The 21,815-nt window shown below is 43.3% G+C and overlaps 1 protein-coding gene across 2 annotated transcripts in view; it reads right to left on the bottom strand.

The window, feature by feature from the left end:
• grip2b (glutamate receptor interacting protein 2b) overlaps nt 1-16,726 on the bottom strand; it is a 245,265-nt gene extending 228,539 nt beyond the window's left edge. For both annotated transcript variants that reach the window (XM_076745062.1, XM_076745087.1), the window contains exon 1: nt 16,464-16,726. In XM_076745062.1, coding sequence (XP_076601177.1) covers nt 16,464-16,518 — 55 coding nt within the window. In that variant the 5' untranslated portion in view covers nt 16,519-16,726. The remainder of the gene's footprint in view (nt 1-16,463) is intronic.
• Nucleotides 16,727-21,815: the final 5,089 nt, after the last annotated feature.

Genomic DNA, 21,815 nt, shown 5'->3' with positions numbered 1-21,815 from the left:
TCGTCATGGAACAATGCTTCACACCACTTTTAAAAATCTGCCTTCTGGGTCACGCGCTGACAAAAATTTCATTCTGAGGCTCATAAATCTCTCGTCCGCGGGGATAGGGCTAATCTCAGTTTGGCGAAGGAAACCACATACCTCTGCAAAAAGCACATTTTTTTCGGGGAATAGAGAAAAAGAAACTTGCCGACACCAATATGTTTGTGAGATTCGACAATATGACTCAAATAGGTTTCAAGGGTCCAAAGATCATGGACCAAATCAACAAAGCTGCAGCTGCTCTTACTACCAGAGGCTCTGCTGTGTGCAGCTCGGTCACGCAGAGAAGCCCCTCAGAAAGCAATCAGGACGAACACAGCACACTTTAATCAAGAGCGAGGCAAAGTGGTCAGTTACATCTGTACTGTTAGATTACTGAGCGTGCATGTGTGGCTCTGCAAGGTGGGAACCAATGCACACAAAAGCAGTGGTTCTGTCTACAGCATGTAACAGTCCTAACCGACGCTTGCAGCCACTGCGTCAGAGGCAGGTAAGCAGCCTGTGCAGCTCGTTATTCACTCCATTAGGATGCAGACATGTTTAACAGCTGATGATTGACTCATCTTTATGTAATTGTCCCTAATGACGCTGGAGGAAGAAGACCTGATTGTGTTACATGGTGCTTGTGTCTGGGTAAGATCAATTGTGATGTAACCAATGTGAAGTCCTACTTGGTTTTTACTTAAGCTCAGCATAAACTGTGAGAATGGATGACATAAAGAAAGTGACTCATAGTCTGGATTTAGACCTCTGAATCAATCCCGAACTGCCTTTAATTCTAGATGTTATTCCATCAATTGTCCAATGTGATATTGAAAATTCCTGTCCTGATTAGAGGCAGAGGCAACAGGGTGTATCCGGCTCAGTCTGCACAATTCATTCCAGACAATAGTCTCCTCAGAATTCTTTTTGATTGATTTCATATTAGATCATAAATTTGACATTATGGTTTTAACTGAAACACAGCTGGATGTAGTTCGAGTGGAGGTGGAGCAGCCGTTACATTCAAACATGTTATTATCAGGCGATTACATCCAATGCCTTTGAATATCTCTGTTAGACTAAGTAGCAGGGCTAAAGCTTTTCTATTAAACCTACCGAAATATTAAGCTACATTTTTGATGGCTTTGCAGAATCGATTTCCATCAATGTAACCACGTAATTATGACTGGGGATATTCAGGCTGATAACCCAAATGATAGGAAAGCTCAAGAAGTTTCCTTTATCCTTGAAAACTTTGGACTGTCTCAGCATGTAATGTCACAGTGCTTGATGCTGCCTTATTGAATCATTTCTGTGTTTTGTTAGATATGACTATCGTGGTGGAGACTCACAATAGGCCTGAAACAGTCAAAGAACTGAGTGTAAATGGTGGAAAACTAAACTTTAAATCCACTATGATCTTTACAGAAAAGGTCTCCACAAATACCATTTAGAGCTGCAAAAGGCAAAACAATCATTCTTGTCTCAGCTCATTAATTCAGACAGTAATAGTGCATGTATACCACCCAAAAATCGAAATATTAGGAACACCATCAGTGCTTCCTCTCTTCTCAGATAGAACTAGTCTGGATGCTAACATGGATGCATCTGTGCTAAACCACAGGCCGAAATCAAACCTGCCATTTATTTTTAACATTATTGAGAAAGTTGTCTTTAGAGAACTCTGCAACTTTCCGACAGTAAATAACAACCTTGGCATTCGGTCAGGATTTAGGCGCGAACACAGTACCGAGATTTCTGATGTCAAGGTTCTGTATGACATTAATCTCATCTTTCTGTTAAACTGTCTGTCCTTGTCTTATTGGACCTGACTGCTGCATTTGATATGGTCGATCATAATATATTAATAGTCAGACTTGAACAGCGGTTTGGTTCTTGCATGGTCCTGATAATGACCTAATAATGTGTGGAGATGTGCAGCAGTCAATCCTCAGATCTCTGTTGTTTAATCTGTACACACTCTGTCCACTTAATTCATTCAAAACTGTGTGTTTTCAGATCATGTGTAGGCAGATTACATGCAAATACATATAACTGTGTCACCAAGCGAATGCAGTTCAATAGACTCTCTGGGACAGTGCATTAAACATATCAGCAGCTGGATGTTTAACGATATTCTCCAGTTACATGAGGCCAAACCTGCAGTCATTGTTTTAGGGGCCAGTGAAGAAAGACTTAGAGTAAAAATCAATCCAAAAACCTTGTTGTTATCATTGAGTAAATCTCAGTAATCAAATTAAATCAATGACAAAATCAGCCTTCTACCTCCTTAAAAAGATGGCAAGGATCAGACAGAGAATGGACTTCTCACAGGTCTGTCTGAGACAGCAATCAGACAGCTTCAGCTGATCCAGAACGCTGCTGTCGGGGCTGTAACAAGGACCAAAAAAGCTCGGCGACTGCTGATCTCTACATCGGCTACCAGTTTCTCACAGAATCAGCTTCAAACGGCCGAGGTCCGGCATGCTTATCAGATCTCCTGAGCCAGTCGGACCCTCGCAGAGCTCTCAGGTCGGCTGGTTGTCCCCAGAGTCAAAACTAAACATGGCCAAGCTGCTTTTAGCTTCCCTGCTGCTCAAATGTGGAACATTTGCAAGAAGAGTGAAGACTCGAGACGGTGCCGAGTCCAAGTTAAAGACTTAACCTGTTTACTGTTGCTTCTAATTAATTTTCTCTCAAATCAAATTTGTTTGTTTTCATGTTTTCTGTGTGCTTTTGCCTGTTTGCTTTTGTTTTTGTTGTATGTGCTTTTGCTTGCTCGCTTTTATTGTTTTATCATTCGTTTCTTGTGCTTCTGCCTGTGTACTCTCAAAGCACTTTGAGTTGCCTTTGGGTATGAAATGTGCTATACAAATAAATTTCCTTTGCTTTGCCTAGATGGGCCTTGTGCTTGGATGTTTTATTTATTTCATTATTTTCTTGTCAAACTACTATATCCAAGGTCAAGAACAAACTTGCGAGATCAAGTGAAGTCACTAGCAACTGCAGATTCTGTGAAGACTGAAAATGACTTCGGGAGGTTGAATACGTCACACAACACACACAAACACCCTCTGAGAGATGGGCCGGTGTGTATGTGATGCCAGCATGCATGAAGTGAAACAAAATGGCAATTCAGTCTCATTATCAGAGTCTCAGACAAACAAAACATCATCCATTTGTGATGCCTTCAGACAGCAACAACAGGTTGTTTTGATGATCAGTGGAATCACTCAAAATCACTCAAGTCTCAGTCAGCCAAGTGAAGTGGAATGAACCGATGCAGGTAAAATGAATGCACAATGTGTATAGGCTTGATAGTGTCAAGGCTATGAGTCTGTGCATCCTTCAGTGCATTCACCAAACTCAGCACAACAGAGATCAGGAGTGACGGCAACAACTTCCCAAGTTAGACTACAGGTGGATGATGAAAAGCAGCAGCAGCAGAAGAAGAAGAAGAGAGTACCAACACCGCCCCAACGCAAACAGTCCACTGGATGTACTTTATGTAACACACAGAGTAGAGTACGTCATGTGTGAGTGCACAGCTGTACGGCAGAAGAAGCCTGCAAACTTTGAGAAAACTTTTAAATTCATACTAATGTGGCCTGTTTTATGATGACGAATGAGGATAAAATGTGCACATTTTTGTCCACAAAAATATCTTGGGATTCCACATGAGGACTTGGGGGTGGGAGGGTGTCATAGTTTACCCATGGCTGTGTTTATCATTATAAAGAGAACATAAATTTCACAGATTTGCTGACTCGATCAAACACTTTGGCGATAAAGGAGGCATCATCTGGACATCATATATATACCTTTTTTTAAGGAACTTGGCTGGCAAAATACATAAAGAGATTTTGTGAAAAGAAAAAAAAATCTATTCAGGCAGGAAAATTAAGGAGATTGAAGAGCAGAGGAGAAGAGGGAAAAGAGGCAAGAGATTAGAGAGAAGAAAAGAAAATGAAAAGCAAACAAAGGAGGAAAAAGAGAAGAAAGCAAACAGACAATAATCAAAAAGACAAGGATTAAAGGAGAAGTAATAAAAAATGGAGAGGAGAAAAAAAAAAAAAACGCCGCCACAGGAGAGGAGCGCTACGACAATGTGGGAAGAAACGAGGAGACAGGAAGAAGACAGGAAACACAGCAAACAGTTAAGATGCAAGAGGGAATGATGCATGATGAGATAAGAAGGGAGAGATGAGGAGGTGGAAAGACGATGAAAGAGAGAGGGCAGAAAAAGAAAGGAATCAAAGGAGACTGGGGAAAGGAGGAAGAAAAGTGAGCCTGAGATGAGATGGTACAGAGGAAGGGAAATGAGAGGAGGGAAGAGAAGAGCGTTTGTTGTTTTTGCTGTGCATGAGTCATCGTCAGATCCTATTATGACTGAAGCAGCGTTACCGCTCTCGCCCACTGCTAACCTACGGCTACATGCCTTCAACACGCATCACACACACACACACACACACAAACACAGACACACAGGTTGCCACTGCTATTTTTGTGAGGGCATTTTTTTTTGTGTGTTTTCTCATCACAAAATGCCAAGGTAACGGCTTTTCTTCCCGGGTCCACAAAAACACATTAACAAGATTACAATTTACAGATACACTGACGACAAATAAGATTAGGACTCATAATACATTGCATTGTGTAACATTTGACACTAAAATAGTCCCCGTCACTTACATTTGCTTTCTAACCCTTGAACCTCACAATTCAATCAAAACCTTAACCTACACTGTCACATTGTGCTATTGTAGCGAGCAAATGTCCCGTGAAATTAGCAACATTTCATTGGCGGAAATGGTAATTTTGTAGCCACAGTGCAGACTGGTGACAAATTTCAGCTTTACAATAAATATACACACAATGCTCCTGTCTGACGTTTCACTTTTGACCACCAGGAGTCGCCAAAGTCAGACATTTTCTAATCATATACACTTGATTTAAGTGTAACTCTGAATGCTTCATCATTCCCCTCCTTCAGAAATGGACTGTGCTCACCAGAAAAACAAGAGGGGAAACTCCACCAGTGAGGCACATTCACACCAGCTCACATGTCGTGAGGAGAACCAGCATCCTGGAGCGTGAACTCTAAAGTCTGCTAAAGTAACACTGGCGATGCCATCAGTGTTACCTCGACTTGGACACCAGAGACTTTTTAATGGAGAGCATCTGTTATAAACTGGGGATGTGGGTGTTTACAAGGCAGCAAGGGCCGACGGTATCAAGCTGCATTGATTTAAAACAGTCCTTCTTTAATAAGTCCACCAACTTTGTGGAATTGCACTACATGAAAAACGATTGGCCTCTCTCGATAGCGTGACACTGTTGCGCGTTCACCCTTTAAGAGAGGAGTTCTGGTTGGACTGAACTCAACCAAGCAGTCTCAGTTGCCTAAACGTCATTAGACAATAACCATGACGATGGAAGACTGGAAAATGTGAATGCAGTCGTTTTTGCAGTGGTCATATGGGTCTTATTCAGGAAGGCGCTGACAAACAACCTGCGTGTTGTTTATGTGCCTGTTAAATAAGCTGCAGATCAATCCAGCGGCAAAAACTAAGGGGCTGATTCTCGCTGGAGCCTTGAAAGAAGAGATCAATCAAAATAGTCTAAAACACAAAACTTTGAAGTGACACTCAAATTTAAGCTTATTCTCTATGCGTTGTCCTTGACCTATTTTACCAGAATTTAGAAAAACTCTGCCCCGTCTTTCAAACCGCCTCTCGCAGCCTGATAGCTAATTATACATTTACACATTTGAACAATCCCTCCTGGTGTAATGTGTCTTGCAAACATTCAGGAAATGCTGTCTCACTAAGGAGAGACTACAGGGGCAAATAGGATGAAACCACACGCCTGAGGCTACCTCCACGTGACAGCGGTCTGAGCTGCACTCTCTGCTGGTTTGGGGTCAGTGTCAGTGCAGGGAGCTCCGCTCAAAGCCGATGCGTCAGTGTAAAACTCTTAAACAAGACCTGATACATGTCTGCTGAAGGAAAGCCACTACGGTACATATATCCCTGTACTGCATCCCTGGAGATGGTTTGTACGTTTAAGGCATTTTAGTTAAGTGTACACTCTGCACACCCTAATTTGAAGTTAAAATATACTGTCGAGCTGTAAAATCTGAGTGTTGTAGCACTGGCACAAAGCTCGGCAACACTAGTTTCCCCACAAGAAGATACTTCATGGATATTATGTTGTCTGCACTTGGAATCAGCGTAAACACCATTTCACCCTCCTTTGCATGAGTGTGCTGAAGAATGACAATATGCTATCTGGAATGGTTAACAACACACAAAAACAAGCACCGACAAGGTACCCTGTGCCTGCCTCCTCTCTGATCAGACGGAGAATCAGACACGCACTCAAAAGGAATAATGTGTGTATCGCTGTCTATAACATCAAGCTCTTTCACATCCAATCCTCTGCTGATCTGATATCAGAGAGCGTGGTGCGTGTTTTTGTACTGCAGCATCTGACATCCTGATTCTTAAGAACAAGCACAAACATACACAAATTACTTGAAGCCTCTCTGAGCTCCTCAGATAACTTCACTGATTGCATGTTTCTTTGACTACATGTAACTGAGGCTCTCACTGAGAGCACTTCACAATCAGCGAGCAGTTGTGAGCCTTCCTGAAGAACGCTTCAAAGTTATCTTTGATGGACATACAGTGGCTGCTGCCATCATGTGACCTTTTCAGCAAAAGGTTCTGCATGTGGCATTTAAAGAGATCAATACATCATTGGAAAATTGATTGTCAAGTGTCAAGGTATAAGTGCCATAAACAAATGAGACCTGTGCATCTGATATAGTGTTGGGAAGTGGGAGAGCATATATCAGCTGACCTTTTTAGTCCTGTTTTACATTGACAGAGCACTTTCAGGGCACGAATGTGAATTAAACTGTTAGTTGAATGGCCATAATACACAATGAGTAACAAGTGGTAAATGAACTGTATTTCTATAGCATTTTTCTAAAACCACTCAAAGCGCTTTTACAACACTAGTCTGCATTCACCCATTCACACGCACATTCATACGATCACCAGCTCATTGCAAGCTTTTTAACCATTCACACACCAATGGCACGGCATCAGGAGCAATCTGGGGTTCAGTAACTTGCCCAAGGATACTTCGACATGTAGACTGCTGAGCCAGGGATCAAACCACCAACCTTCTGTTAAGTTCTGAGCTCTGACAGCAACAAAACCCCTCTGGCTCATTGATGAAAATTTAAGGGCATCTTTTCTATCGTCACCAGCTAACTGGGACGGCCAAATACCAGGGTCGACCAGTGATATCAAGTTTTACCACTAAATTTTGATGGAGTACTTGTGTCCTCCGTTTGACAACAAGCAAGACTCCCTGATTCTCCACGACTGTAAAGGGTCGACTTCATCAACCACTACTTCTTGTTGTAGACTACGACCGCAAAACTTTCTCCTCTGTGGTTTTGGACATGAGAGGAGCTGCCGACCTGACATTGAGAAGACTTCCAAAAGTTTCTCTTTTAGGTGGTGGCGAATGGACCACTTCATCCCCCTTCCGCTCCTCTCTAATTTGGTGCATTTGCCTTGCCAGGGTGACCACCTGCTCCTTGACTTTGCACTCAATGCAACTCAAATCTGCTTTGGGAAAATGAATCCCACGATACCATGGATCGATGAATGTGGCCATACTCCACTCATCTTTGATTAAGTCATTGTCATATTTCAGCAGCTTTCAAATCCTTGATGAGGGCTGCGTCCTCGTCTGCCTCAGCCAAAATCTCATTCTTGATGAGTTGGAGCACTGGGAGAAGAGACGATGTGGTGACATAGTTCTCCCCTGAGAAAATGTCAGCAAATTCACTGACTGGCTTGAGGCCTTTGTTGATGAAGACATCACCACCTTGACAAGTGAGAGAGGGACGTTGGTGTTGGTCAGCATTTCAACTCGCTGGATCGGCTTCAGAATTCACTCTATTATTTTTTGGTTTTGAGCCCCAGCGAGCTGCACACTCCTTTGGGATGATGATAATAAATTAGTAATAGACCTTGGCCTTAGTTTAGGTCTAATGGGAACAGGCTAAACACATCAACAGTAATTGTGGGTTCTGTTGAGTTTATTATGCATGTCTGGCTCTCTCAGCTTATACTATAGACAAGACAAGAATCAAGGCCATCACATGATGTCTGTGTTTATTGATTGTTACATGAACATGATAGCTTACAGTTATTAGACCACTGTGGTAGACCAGGCTATTGCTGCTATTTCTTCAGGTCTTATGCTTTTCTGCCCCCTGTGGGAAAACTAGCCAGGACCCCACAGCTTGTTCTGTGCACTGGCTAGAGTAAGATTATAGCTGAAACCATTAGCCATTGCAGTCAAATTTCATAATCACAGTTACAATATTGGCAGTTGTTACTGCTGACAGTTTGGCCGAATCTCGGGCTTCTTCAAGCACATCAGCCAAGTTTTCTGCCGTGTGGTTCTCTCCTTGTTTTGAGAAACTCTGAGTCCATCTTCCAGTCCTGGCTGATGAAATGATCTGTCAGTGATATATACAGTGTCAGACCAAAACAGCCGCATTTTGGTAAAGTTTAGGCAACAAAACTAGCACAAAATCATGGTTTGGCTTAAAAAAATTTTAATTTACGTGACTTTACTACACTTACAAAAGAAATCAACCTTCACTTTTGGTTTGACACACGACATGAACCCCGGTCTCCTGGGTGAAGGTCCTGAGCTTGACCCATCCAACCACCCCAACCCTAGGGGGACTTTTCTTGCTCTTTATACTACATCTTTGTTTATGTCTATAGAGGTCTGTCGGACTACCCTACACGTTGGAAAAATAATGCTAAAGAGGCACCGAGTGACTAAAAAAGTAACGCCAAGGGGTCCTGACCAAACATCCACAGGTGACGACTTGGGTGTGAGAATGTGCAGCACCAACAGTCCAAAATCCGTCATGCATCCATTAGCTGTTTATCCTTTGGAAGGCTGCTGGAGCCGATCTCGGCTGACACTGGGCAAGCGGCGGGGTACACCCTGGACCGTCACTCACAGAGCCGACACACAGACACAGACGACCATTCACACTCACACCTTGAGGAAAGTTAGAGATGCCAGTTAACTGCATGCTTTAGGACTGTGGGAGGAACCACTGTACCGCTGATGTTAAATGTTGCCAGTAGCACCTTCAGCGCTGCGTTCTGCCCTCTGACTCATCCATTTCCTCTCCTCCTCCTTTATTCTCTCTCGTCTCCTCCTCTGACCTCCTCCTCTCCTCCCTTTCCTGTCTTCTCACTCTTCTCCCCGTCCATCAGCGATAACACAACTAAGCCTTATTAAAAGGGGTTTTTGGGGTTGGAGCTAAATCGCACACTCGGTTTATTACACACCCACACATACAATCGCAGGCTTGCTCTCCACTAACCGGCACATTATTTGATCTTCGAGTCTCCTGATTAATGGGATCTCCTCCTTGAACTGATAAGGACTAAAAACCAGGCCTTCTATCTTTCTCCTTCACACTCCCCTCTGTTTTTATCTGTGTCTCTTATGGCGTCCCCTCTCAGGTCTCTCTCACTCAGCCTCACTTTTCATTTGCCTTTTCGTCCTCTCTCATTCTCTTGTCCTCCTACTTCTCGCCGCAATTCATGCAAATCATGGAGGCCATAATTATTTGTACACTTAAATTTCCCCACATTGTCTGCATGATGGATGAGTGTTGTGCACGCACACACACACATGCACACAAGTGCTGACAGGCTTGTTTATCCGTAACCTGTCCTTCAACAAGGAAATGAGATGTTTTGATCAAACAACTGTTACGCGACGATGGCGAGGCTACTTGTAAATGCATTAGAGTGGTCATTTCCTTTTAACGGCACACACATATGCAAAGACACACACAACGCAACAGAGACTGTCTTTTCTTTCAACATCTGTATTATCTATCTCGCTATCTGTCTATCTACCTCATTTCTATGTTTGGCAGTGTCTGAGGGGTTTAATTCCCAGCCATGAGCCACAACATCACTGCTCTGATTCCTGTCGGGGGTCTCTGCTGCACATCGTTCCCCATACACTGCTGTTGCACTATTGTGCAAATGTGCCAGTTAACATGAATAAATGGCCATTTTTGTGAATTCTGATGTAGCAACAACTGGAACATGTTCTGCTAAACCTTGCTGGGAACAACCTTGTCTGTCACCAGTGTTTGGCATTAATGCATTTCTGAATGGCACATTAAAGGAATGCAATTTTTCCTTAGCGGTAGTAGTAGTTATGTCTTCAGAGGAAGTATTGGCTTGGCACAGAAGCTGGAGGTGTGGGGAGGGGGCCAGCTTCAGCTAACAGAGGAGGAAGGCGCCATAAATCCACAGTTGTCCTGTTTCATGTTGTGTTTTGTTAGCTGCATCCACTTGTCTTTTGTTCAGAACTGGAGGGTGTAGGAGTCCCCCAGTTTCATTCTGAGGACACCTGGAGTGCTGCCATGGCCGAAGTAGCTGTTGATGGTCTTTAAACACCTACAAACTACAAGCTGCTTGTTAAACCACAATGTCTCATTTCATATTACATTATGTGTTAAATACTGAATGTGTGAGAGTTTGGAGGCTTTGGAGTTGTTTAAAAGAGAGCTGCTGAGAAACAGAAGAAAATAACAAGTAATGTAAATAATTACTTCTGCTGATGAGTAATTGATTCATTAATGTGGTTCATTTTTCTAATATATAATCAGTGATCTGTTTCATTTTTCAAATAAATTGCCCAGCACTGCCTCTCCCAACAACAGTCATGTAGTGTAAAGAACAGCTTCTGTACATTTTGATTGGACAGCCACTAATGAGTCACCATAGGATGGGATTTAACAGACCTTTACGTGAGATGAGCGACTGATCAAGCGGTACCAGCAGTCTGGATGGTACAGTTTTGCAAACATTGCGTTTTGCATGTGATGTGGTCTAATTTAGGTGAAATTAAAACAGTCTGACCTGCAGCCATCACTTCTTTGTGATGTTTCTTTCAGGATTTGCTTTTTGTCTTCTCCCAGTGTTTTCTTTTTCCCCTTTTCCTGAGTCTTATTTGTCTGTTTGTTTGTCTCCCCTGTCTGTCTGAGACTGGGCGGGTCTTCCTTGTGCACTGCTGGCCCTGCCTAATTACCTGCACACCTGAGGTGTGTTAGAGCCTGAGTGCTGGCAGTACTTAGGAGAGGCTTTCTGGACTTGTGGCTGCCAGTTCGTCCTGATCTCCTGGTTATCCTGAACTTGAGAAAACCTGTTCTTGAAAGACCCCTCTTCTCAGCTTTCGTCCAGGAGTTTCCTGTGGATCATTTTTGTTATATTTTGGACTCTATGCTGAACTTTGCTCTCTGTTTCAGTGTTCTTCAGCCCCGTTCGGTGTGCCTCTCAGCCTCAGTTCTCCAGCGTAGTTTCCTTTGCTATTCCACTCAGTTTGAGCGCGCTTTTGGTTTTTCCCTTTTTGTAAATAAATTGATTCTATCGAGAATGTATTTCTTGTAGTTAGTGCAAAAGTCAAATTCACATCATATCCCCTCCCCTTTCCTTTCTGTCTCTTTTTGTACACTTTGCTGGAAGGTTTGTGTTCTTCTTTCTTTCTGTATCAAACAGAACAAGCTTGATCCAGCTCTGTTTGATTTATCTATTCAAGGAAGGGGAGGTTTACTGATGGATTATATTACAGCTTTTATTGCCACTCAGTGTCACATTCTGCACACTCCTAACCTTGGAGTGATCATGCACTCTTCTGCCACTGAGCAGCTGCAGCTGGGGGTTGAGTGCCTTGCTTAAGAGCAGCCACGGGGTGCTTAAGAAATGAGTGCATGTACTCACCTCCTTCATGCAGCTTTTTACCGAGCGCATTCTATGAAGTGCCCCCCATTAAAAATAAAGGACTGCTACAATTAGGGGCCTCAAACAGCCATTCGTGGGTCCATAAGGCAGTTATCATTGGACAGCAGGGTCACTGTGTATCCAGCATACTAATTCAAAATCTGCATCACTCACACACACACATCATAAACAAACATCACTGCTGCTCGCCACATCTCTCTCTGTCACACACACACTCATCTTGAGCAAACACCTTTTCCATTTTCTCACACACATAAATACAGCCTTACACCGAACACACACACCAGCTCAACGCCTACACCCCTATTCTCATTTAGCCATGCACTATGTCTCACACAGCTACACATTAAACATTAAACATGGAGAGGATTTTCAATCAGAAGATAAACATCCTCACAGGGTTAGAGGGTACATGGCCTGCTGGAGAACAGCATGATGGAAGGGATGGCTTTTTTTATATTGGTGATGCACGATGCAACTGGTCAACATTGACAGAGAACACACAGATATTGACACAACAGATGCATCACACTGCATCACCTCCCTACAATAAAGACTTGAGGAGAGAAGAAAGGAGAAGAGAAACAGATCAACCAGATGAGTAAGAGATTGTTAGAACTGAGAGAGAGCCTACCTCTGCAGCTACAGAGGGGACGACTGCTAAGGTAATCCCTGAGGAGGGGAGCAGAGGCAGGATCAGAGGGGTCTACAAACTGCTCTCTCCAGAGGATCTAGGTGAGGGTGTCACTACTGTAGGTCACACCTGGACCCTTCGGAGGGTGCTGGCCTGAAGCATGTCCCACCCTGACTGGCCTCCAAAACCCTTAGGAGAGGGCCTTTCACTGTAGGTGTCTGATGTTTTGCATTTAAATTTGCTCTTTGTCCAATCAGCTGAAAATCGCCAACCCCCGAGTCTCAGAAGCTCGAGTGAGTCTTGATGGGTAGAGGTGAGGAGAAGAGAGTGCACAGATGGTAAATGGACTGCATTTATATTGCACTTTTCTCGTCTTACTGACCACTCAAAGGACTTTGCATCGCAAATCAGCATTCAGCCATTCACACATTCATACACTGGTGGCAGAGGCTGCCGTGCAAGGTGCCGGTATCTTGTCCAAGGTCACTTCGACATGTAGATTGCAGGGGTCGGGGATCGGACCACCAACCTTCTGATAAGAGGACGACCGCTCTACCCCCTGAGCCCCAGCCAGAGGGAACCTTCAGGCAGAGCTAATAATAATAATGATAATAATAATAATAATAATAATAATAATAATAATAATAATAATAATAATAATAATAGACGGCAATGAGAAATTTCAGTAGAGAGCTGTAGAGGATATATCGCACTGTTCATGGAGATCAGTTGGCAGACATCTGAAAGAAGAGGGACGAACAACAAAACTAAATAAATAAAACAACAAAACAAACCAAAAAACAACTAAAACAGTACACAAAAAGAAGAAAAAGCTTCCTGGGGTCGATATTAGACTACTGTTATTCATATTATCACCATGAGAACTACTACAACTAACACTACTACTAATAATGATAATAATGATGATAACAAACAGATTGAAGTAGGTAGAGGAGCCTCCCCCTTTAGAGATCACAAAAGAAACAGAGAGAGAAAAGCAGGTCAGGGAAGAGAAAGGTTATGTTTTGTCATGGGATTGAGTTGTTGGCAGACAAAGGAGCGAGCAGGAAAGAGAAAACATTGTTTTATGTATTGTGGCGAGTGTGAGTCAAGTTTTTCATAGTTAAGGATTAGAAACCAGATTCTATGAAATGTTGCTGCTTTAACAGTGGAAGACATTTTCCACTGAGAAGTGTTTGTGTTGCTTTTGGGTTTTCAATTTAGGGATATCGTGTTTCTGGTGATAATTAAGGCGGTGAGGAGAATTATGGAAGTGATTAGTCGCCTAGTAATCAGCTGCATGGTAAGAGGGATGCAGCAGTCAGTTGATCAATGGTTTGGTACCATAAGTTATTCATAGGTGGACGGTGCCAGATGGCATGTTCGCAAGTGTCTGCTGAGTTTTGTGAACGATGTGTGCTCATGTCTCAATCATTCAGTTCCACCTTAAACAGCCTTTTCCCTCCCTGTGTGGTGTGTTCTATGTAAAATCTTACCTCTGTTAAGGATAATTTTTACATATTTGACAATAATTTCTTGCTAGACTAACGGCTCAGAGTACCTTTGCAGGGTATGATTAATGTCAGCTGTAGGAATTCCAGAAACAGTTTATTCCAAATGCAGAACATCTCAGTCAGATGCTGGAATGCAGTGAATGTGTTACTACAAAAGAGGTGCTCCAGGTGTGTGTGTATTATGTTCACGGAGAAGTCTGAGTTGGTTTAGCGGATGAATGAAAGATCTGAAATGAGGAAATCCTGGCCTAAGGTCTGTTTGGGAATGAATTGTTTTTAAGTGTTCCTCTTTAAGTCGCAGCTTCTGTCATTCATACCGTTCACACAACAAGGAACGTCCACCTTATTTAGTGTCATGTGACCATGAACACAGTGCCATCAGCACTGCTGCAGTCCTCTGTTTTAGATAATAGATATCTGAAGTGTCACATACACCGTGTGACCGAACGTATGTGCACACCCAAACATCACTTCTATGTGTGATTGTTATGCATTTCATTCCAAAACGATTAATCTGCGGGTATAAAAGCCTCCACCATTCTGGCTTCAGGCTCTGCACCAGATTTTGAAACCTGGCTGCAGGGATTTGCTCTCATTCAGCCACAAGAGCATTAATGAGCTCGGCCACTGATGCTGGGAGATAAGGCCTGGCTCAAAGTCAGCTTTCCAGTTCATCCTAAAGATGCTGGATGGGCTCGGAGCTCTGTGCATGCTGAGCTCAGAAAGCCATTTCTCTGGAGGAGGAAAGGGCCTAAACAAAGTGTTCTCACCAAGGCGAAGCATTAGGATTCCCCTTGTCTGGAACTGAGGGACCAAGCTCACACCATGAAAAAGACTGACTGAAAGTAGAATCCACAAACAGGCCATATGCTGCACATCACAATATCACAAGGTGGGTAATAATGCACAGTTAGTTTTCACTCTGACGCCACACTCTCAAGTTTGCTTCCAGCTGCAAGAACACATTGATCACAGCAGCCCAGTTCACAGTTATTAGCACTGCTCAGAAAACATGGGAAGAAAGCACAAATGAGCTGCTGCTTACAAGAGATTCCTTTAAAGAAGAGATTCACACGCTGTCTTATCCATCGTGTGCTTCCCTGGACAGTCTCTCCTTGTTCAGCTGCAGTGGAAGGACTTTTTCAAACTAAAAAAGAAAGGACCTTTAGAAGATACTCGCTTGATTTATCTAAGCAGGTCTCAGACTCACTTCAGATAAACTTCAGATGTGTTTGAATACAGACAGAATAAGGACAGTGGATTTTGTGCCGTTACCTGCATCGACATTGCTTTGGGGATGTGGCTCTTTATGACCAGTATGAACAGGCGGAATTTACAGCAAGATAATATTTGGGATACGTATGGGATTATTTTTTTAACACAGACTTCCAAAATTGTGTCTCTCTCCTTTGAGCAATTTGAAACAAAGAAACGTAAACAACTAAACAATGTGGTTGATCGTTTTATGTGTAAAAATATTGTTTAGATGTATTTTTGTATTATTGATCATTTATCTCATCTTCGTACATGTGTTTCTTTAAAAACATTGAAAATTAGCACATTATTTAACTATTCAGACGAACAGCCAGCATGACAGTCCTGTGCTGATCTTCCTCCGCAGTTTAACTTCAGCTCCGTCACACATGACCTTAACGTACACAAACAGTGTCCAGGGTGAGGTATTAATACAGAAGACTCTCCCTCTCTCTCATCATACCATTGTCAGCACCATTCTGTCTCTGTTTCACATGCGGCACTTTCTCCACTGCACACATTCACATATGCGCACTCTCACGCACGCACGTGCACACTGTAGCTGACCAACATCATCACTGTCTGCCTCCTCCTGCGCTCATGCTGCAGGACCAACACGCAGTCTCTCTCCCTCTCTTCTCTCTCTCTCTCCCTCTCATTCGCACAAATACGCACGCACACGCGCCCTGACCTGCCAGCATCAGTAGCCTCGCGCAATCGCTGCTGAAACGGCGGAACAAACCAGTGGTGACACGTGTGCGCACAGCGCGCGGTTCCAACAGACCAAGCGTGTCCACGCACGCACACAGGCTCCACGCGCGTGAGCATGCATGCACGCACACCCGCACGCGCGCACACACACACACTCACGCGCACAAACACAATTATCAAAGCTGCAGGTGCTTCTCAATCAGCCCACAAAACACGTGTGCAAAAAAAAAAAAAACCCTCGCGCGCGCACACTTCCAGCGATGCAGAAAACTCTAAACACATGAAGCAGAAACTGCAAAGAGTCAAAGTGTCTCCAGAAACAAACTGCTCACATTTCAGCACGAATTCAAGCAGCAAGAAACCCACGTCCGCGTGGAAACACACGCTGGCACACACTCACGTGCTGGCGCAAACACAAGCGCACATTCATTTGTTTTGCCTTCCTACCTTCCTCGTGCATCCGCTGCAGGCAGAAAGTGAGGTTCCTCCGCCAGCCCGGCATGGTGATGAAGGAGAGGAGAAAGTGGAGGAGAGGTCTGGAGGATGAGGAGGATGAGGGTGATGATGATGAGGGATGATGAAGAGGAGTAATGATGAGGAGGAGAGTAGATCCTGTCCGGTGGAGGTGATGACACGCAGGCGATAGCAGCCACGGCAAATATAACGATTCCCCCTTGTGTCTTCTTCTTCTTCTTCTCTTCTCCTCCTGTACTTCTTCTTTCCTCCTCCTCTGTCTCTCTCCCGGTGTGTCTTTCAGTAAACGGCGAGCAGCGGCTGCTCTCTCCGGTAACGACCCCGCTGACAGTCCGTGTGACAGTCGGCCCCGCTGCGGCACCAATGGTCGGTCTCTCTCTCTCTCTCTCTCTCTCTCTCTCTCTCTCTCATTCTGTCTCTCTATATTTGCCTCCCTCTCTCTCTCTCTCTCTCTCTCTCTCTGTCACCCCTGCTGTCTCTCCATCTCTCTCTCTCTCTCTCTCTCTCTGGATGTCTGTACTTTATTTTCTTTCTTTCCTTCTGTCCCTCTCTCCTTGTCCCTTACTATTTTGTCCTCTGCTCTGTATCCAATCATCTTCCCCCTCTCAGTTCATTTCCAGTTCAAATGGGTTTTTTATTTGCTTACAAGATAAAACATTTTGTTTCTGAGGCAATTTACATAAATACATTTGGGTACTTTTATCAATATTTAGCAAGTTATTTCTGCATTTAGAAGGTCACATATGTTCATGTGCAGAGGCTCCAAACAAACAGGCTTGTGCTGAGTTAACGTGTACATGGATGCACATGTCTCAGCTCATATTAAGTCCTGAACAAGCATCAGCTGCTGGTGGGCTGTTCATTAATTCACTCTGTGCAGCCAAACTTTCAAACCCACTGAACCCTTTCCCCCTTTCTTTTTAAATTCTAGTGGAGATCCCAAAGTTCATATCAGATATGCCAGGCTGAAGTTTTGGGAGACAGCAGGTGTCATGATGAGTGTTGGGTTTAAATATTTCACTCCATGGATACATGATCGTGTAAATGTGGAACAAGGTGGCACAAAATATCTGTGAAACTGTTAAATTGGGTGGAGTTGTAGGACAAAGTGGATGTAACAGTACGACGCGCTGCACACCCACACAGGTGGTCTGAGTTGTTCTGATTGGACCTCTGCTCAGGTGGAAGTGAGCTGGAGCTATATGACCTTATTTAGACCGGGCGAGTCGTTTACGACTTGCAAACGAGTGCAGGAGACGACAAAAAAAGGAACGTGTACTCCAACATCAGTGCTCCTCTCCATTCTTTTCAAGCATTAGCACACAAGCACCAAAACAACCACCACGTCCTGCATCGCAGAGGCATGTTCCTGTTACCTCCTCGTTGGGGACGCATTAGTGTTTACACTACAGTTGATGTGTGGTCACATGCATCCCAGACCACCTCTGCAAGTGGTTTGAGTGGTTGGATCACAGTGCGTCTCGGTGCTGGTTTACACTTTTATTGAGAACTGTTCACATGTGATCAGTTCACCCAAAATGCGTGTTAATGCCGGCTTCAACAGGGACGCTAAGTCCGTCTGTAGATGCCCACACAGTCCTGAGAAGAGGTCTAATCAGGCAAAGTGCAGTGAGTGAAAACACCTGTGTGGGCGCTTCATGGCTGTGTGTTTCTGTGCATTGTGTTTGCAGGAGGAGTGTTTAAACTAACCTGAAAAAGAAACGTTCACTGAGCTTGTTTGTTGCAATACTCATTTATCAAGATTGAAATAAAAACCTTGAAACGTTGCACTTTCAGGGCCTTGCTTATGGAAAGCAATAATGTTAGACAGACTCAACCCGTTCAATGATGACATAAATATAATAATAAGCTTTACTCATCTGTTTTTTACATATTTATTTTACATTTTAAAAAATGGTTTACAGATAATAAAAACATACAAGCAATGCCTACAAGCAATTAAAACAAATACAAAAGAAAACAGAAATAAGATGAAGGAAAACAGAGAAATGTTTCATCTAAAAGTTTTATGAGATGAAGAGCAGAATGAAAAGCCGTATCGTGAGAATGAGCCGTAGAATGAAGAGCCGGCTGGTGGCTTCATCATCTCTGAGTCATTTCACTGCACTGCTGGACTTCATCTTGATATCATTCATGTCCAGTGAATGACTGGTGAGTGTAAACCACCGGGTGGCAGCGACCGTTGACTCTACACTAAACGTCCTTGACATGTGATCAAAGTGAGGTTCTCTGGGTTTGTGTTATGTGTGACAGCACTTATGCTTGTTTTCTTAACTGGATTGTCACCAAAACAAATCCCTCACGCTGTCTCTTAAAATATAATTAAACTGATGCAAACTGTGGAGTGCAGATTGCGCGGTGTGGATATGAATTAAACAAACGTTGCTTTGTTTGTCCATTGATAATCAGGCTGTGTAGGAAAAAACGGCCCTGCTGGAGATTCCATTGCCTGCTGTTTGTAGCATGAAACGTCTGCTGATAAAGTCTGTAAACACGCAGGAACGGCAGTTTGGACTTTCAAGGTCGACATGCGACTTTAAAACCTGGAGGACTAACTGTAAAACTTTATGTATTTGTTGATTGATGTTGTATAATAATGTTTCTACACTTCTGTACATGTTTTGACGGCATCTAGGCAGGTTGAATGAACCTCTTACTAGTAATTGGGGTACAACAAGTGCTATGATTTGAATATTTAAGGTTTATTATTTGTGTTCGCTGAAACGACTGTAGCAACAGGACGTTACATGATTAATCCCTCTCCCAACTGTTACTGAAAGAATGTGAGTCAGCCTCACAGAAGGTCGTGAGAATTCGCAGGTACCAAATGAAAGAAAGCCGAGATGATTGCGATTTCGCCTAATTGTTTGGGAACACGACATGTTGGAGAGAAGAACTGTGTTACCTAAAACTGATTTTTGGCAGGCTGAATAACTAGTTACCGTGAAGGTCAGAGTTTGACGTTGTGTTCCTTTTAATTCCTGTATATTACATGATGTACAGTGTGAAGTCATTCAGAAGGACATGTTGGTCACAGGTTCTTCAGTATGCTTCAAACAGAGTGCTTGTCAGATGGTGGAGCAACGTCTGAAACCCTCACATCTTTCCACTATCAGAATTATTGAGTTGCAACTGTCCAAAACCACCAATCTGACAAACCCAACCATTGTGCGCAGCAGTTGGTCATGCATGCAGACGTGAGACAGTATGCTATTACTGTCACTTTTCATGTGTACAGGCAAAACCACGGATGCCGCTGAGGAGAGTCTGTCCACATTTAGTCCTTCTGTGACTCCAGGCTTTGCTGCCTTCCTTTGACTGGGCTTTGGAACAGTTATACTGCCTTTAGCCGTGGTCAGCTGACGCATTCTTTAAGCGTTTTACCACCTGATGGCAGTGTAACTCCACAGAAAGCTGACAAATGCAGAGCCCATCGGTGTGTCACCGTATGAAGTTGTTAAGGCTAATGTGTTAGCAAACAGTTAGCTTTACACGTCCAGCAGATGCAGAGCGACAGTTGCATTATAATTATCATCATGCGTATTATAATTCTCATTTTTCTGGCTCTGCTTTGGTTTCCACTAAGTTCAGGAAAAAATATGTTGCTCTTTGGCTGCACGATGTGTCTTTCTAACTTCATATTCAGAGGAACCGTGTGCCGTGCCCACATCAGGAAATCACCTCCTATAGCTCCAGTGTCACACTCATCCACCTCATGTTCCCTGATTCAGTCTCTGTGGAGCTTCAGTGTACATCAGTGTGACATCACAGATGAGGGGGTGGAACGGGCTCTTCTTCATTTGCTGATTGAGGACTGAAGAGATTGTTCACCAGTACAAACTGAACTGCCCTGAGGCGTAGGAAGAGCAGATTTGAATACACATCTGCACTCACAGTGTGAGATGGTAAATGGCATACAATTGCCAACACACACACAATCACAACCCCACATACCGTAGATGTCCTTGAAAGTACTCCTTCCTCGTCCTTGTTCTGTCTATCTTGAGCACACACTCAGGTTTTACACACATGATGAGCACTGTGATCCTGTGTACCTTTTCTAAACAAGGACATGAGTTTAAAGGTTCATGCTAACGTTGAGATAGCGGTTTGGACTAAGATCTTCATCACAGGGTCCACCACAGTCCACCAAACTGAAATATCTCATGACATACACAGTTCCCACATGTTGCATCCTAATGACTGTGGCGATCCCCTGATTCTTCCTGTAGCGCCACCATGAGGCTGGTATTGAGCTAAATGTCTCTAAAACTATTTGGATGTATTGCCATGAAATTTGGTACACGTGTTTATGTGTTTATGTGCCCCAGAGAATGAATTTTAATAAATTAGAGACCCCTTAACTTCTCATTTTATTGTTTGCATGTTTTAAACATGTAAATTAGAACATGTAAATTAGCACTGGAAAAGAATTAACTTCAGTCCACATAGAGAACATTTTCTTTGCCTCAGACAACACTTGTTTTAAGCTGCATAGAACGCCACAGGACACTTCAGCTCCCCACTGAAAGCCAGAGTCAGCAGCTCGCTCAGGCAGGTTTCACTGCAGGTAAAATTCTCAACACTCCTGACTGTTTTCCCTGGTTAGATGCATCAAAAGAACAACAAACAATGAAGTAAATAACTAAACATTTATCATTTAAACATTTAAAGGACATCATATATCATTACGCTATCAGAACGCTGCATTAGACATATAATTAAGCCCACTTATCATCTATTAACTTGAACCTGGATTATATTAGTCGAGGAAACTGCAGGCTGATATCCAACTCAGGATAAAAAGCAAACCATCCAGTTTGTTGACTGGGATACATTCTTGTACAGTTATAGTTTCACACATGGACGCACATCTGCACGACGCACAGCCTGACACGGAGGCCGTACGTGAGACTGGAGGCTGTTTGGTGGAGGACTGTGACCTCTTGTGGTTATTTGGTAGAGGTGCAGGGCAGTTGGTGCCTCTGCAGTGTGCTGTAGCTGAAGCCACTGATCCATGGACTACCTGCATTACAAACTGCTGACTTCATCAAATTAACATAAACATGCACATGCACACACTCTGACAACACCTTCTCCTCACTGCAGCGTTCACTCTAAACACATCATTTCAAAGTGACACACTCTCATCTACTCTCTCTCCCTCTTTCCCTTACACACACACAAACACACACTTTATCTATCTCTATCTAGCTTCTATCTAACTTTCTGTGTCTCATCACTGCCCGGTAAACAGATGTTACACCAAGGGCAAATTAAAACAGGATGAGAAGTCCAGTGGTG

The sequence above is a fragment of the Chaetodon auriga genome, chromosome 2, assembly GCF_051107435.1.
Source record: "Chaetodon auriga isolate fChaAug3 chromosome 2, fChaAug3.hap1, whole genome shotgun sequence".
Taxonomy (NCBI): domain Eukaryota; kingdom Metazoa; phylum Chordata; class Actinopteri; order Chaetodontiformes; family Chaetodontidae; genus Chaetodon; species Chaetodon auriga.
This window is presented reverse-complemented; position numbering and strand designations above follow the sequence as displayed.